The sequence below is a fragment of the Haliaeetus leucocephalus genome, unplaced genomic scaffold (assembly GCF_000737465.1).
Source record: "Haliaeetus leucocephalus isolate CR32 unplaced genomic scaffold, Haliaeetus_leucocephalus-4.0 Scaffold371, whole genome shotgun sequence".
NCBI lineage: Eukaryota > Metazoa > Chordata > Aves > Accipitriformes > Accipitridae > Haliaeetus > Haliaeetus leucocephalus.
In genome coordinates this window covers 18682-19476 of record NW_010972807.1, presented here as the reverse complement: position 1 = coordinate 19476, position 795 = coordinate 18682, and the positions used below count along the sequence as shown (strand labels likewise).

Here is a 795-nt window from a genome sequence, read left to right as displayed (position 1 = left end):
CCCCCCCCCCCCCCCCCGCGATATTGGGGGGGGAGTGGGTGCCCCCAAAGTGGGGGTGTCCCCTAATTTGGGGTGTCCCCCCCAACAGTGCCAGCAAGTCGGCAGAGGCGGGGGGGCAACGGGCGGCACTGCGGGGGCTGCTGCAGCTGCGGGAGGAGCAGCACCACGCTGAGCACGGCTGCAAGCGGGAGCACCTCCGGCAGGTACTGGGCATACTGGTTTGTACTGGGAGCAGTGGGGAGGGCAGGGGGCCGAGCAGGGCTGCAAGCAGGAGCACCTCTGGCAGGTACTGGGTGTACTGGTTTGTACTGGGAGGGACTGGGAGCAGTGTGGAGGGCTGTACTGGTCCATGCTGGTGTGTACTGGGGGCATCTGCAGCCCCAGTAGCCGGTAGGGCCATACTGGTTTTTCCTGGTTTGTACTGGGGTATTGAAACCCAGCAGTAGGGAGGGCTGTACTGGCCTATGGGCCAGTATAGTACTGGTGTGTACTGGGATGTGTGCAGCCCCAGCAGCCGGGAAGGCCGTACTGGTTCTTAGTGGTCTGTACTGGGATATTGAAAACCCAGCAGTAAGGAAGACTGTACTGGCCCGTACTGGTGCATACTGGTCTGCACTGGGGGTGCGTGCCGCCCCAGCAGCCGAGAGGGCCGTACTGGTCCTTACTGGTCTGTACTGGTCCCAGGCCCAGCAGCGCCTGCGGGAGGTGGCGCTGGAGGCTCAGGCCACCCAGCTCAAGCGCCTGCGCCAGACCAGTGAGAGGTGGGTGCTGGGGGCACTGGGGGGCACTGGGGGG

General features: G+C 64.8%; 1 protein-coding gene across 1 annotated transcript in view; it reads left to right on the top strand.

Annotated features, from left to right (window-relative positions):
* Positions 1-795, top strand: part of LOC104835260 (1-phosphatidylinositol 4,5-bisphosphate phosphodiesterase beta-3-like) — a 28004-nt gene that overhangs the window by 20343 nt on the left and 6866 nt on the right. The window contains exons 18-19 of the mRNA XM_010573147.1: positions 89-203; positions 685-761. Of these exons, the coding sequence (XP_010571449.1) occupies positions 89-203; positions 685-761 (192 nt within the window). The remainder of the gene's footprint in view (positions 1-88; positions 204-684; positions 762-795) is intronic.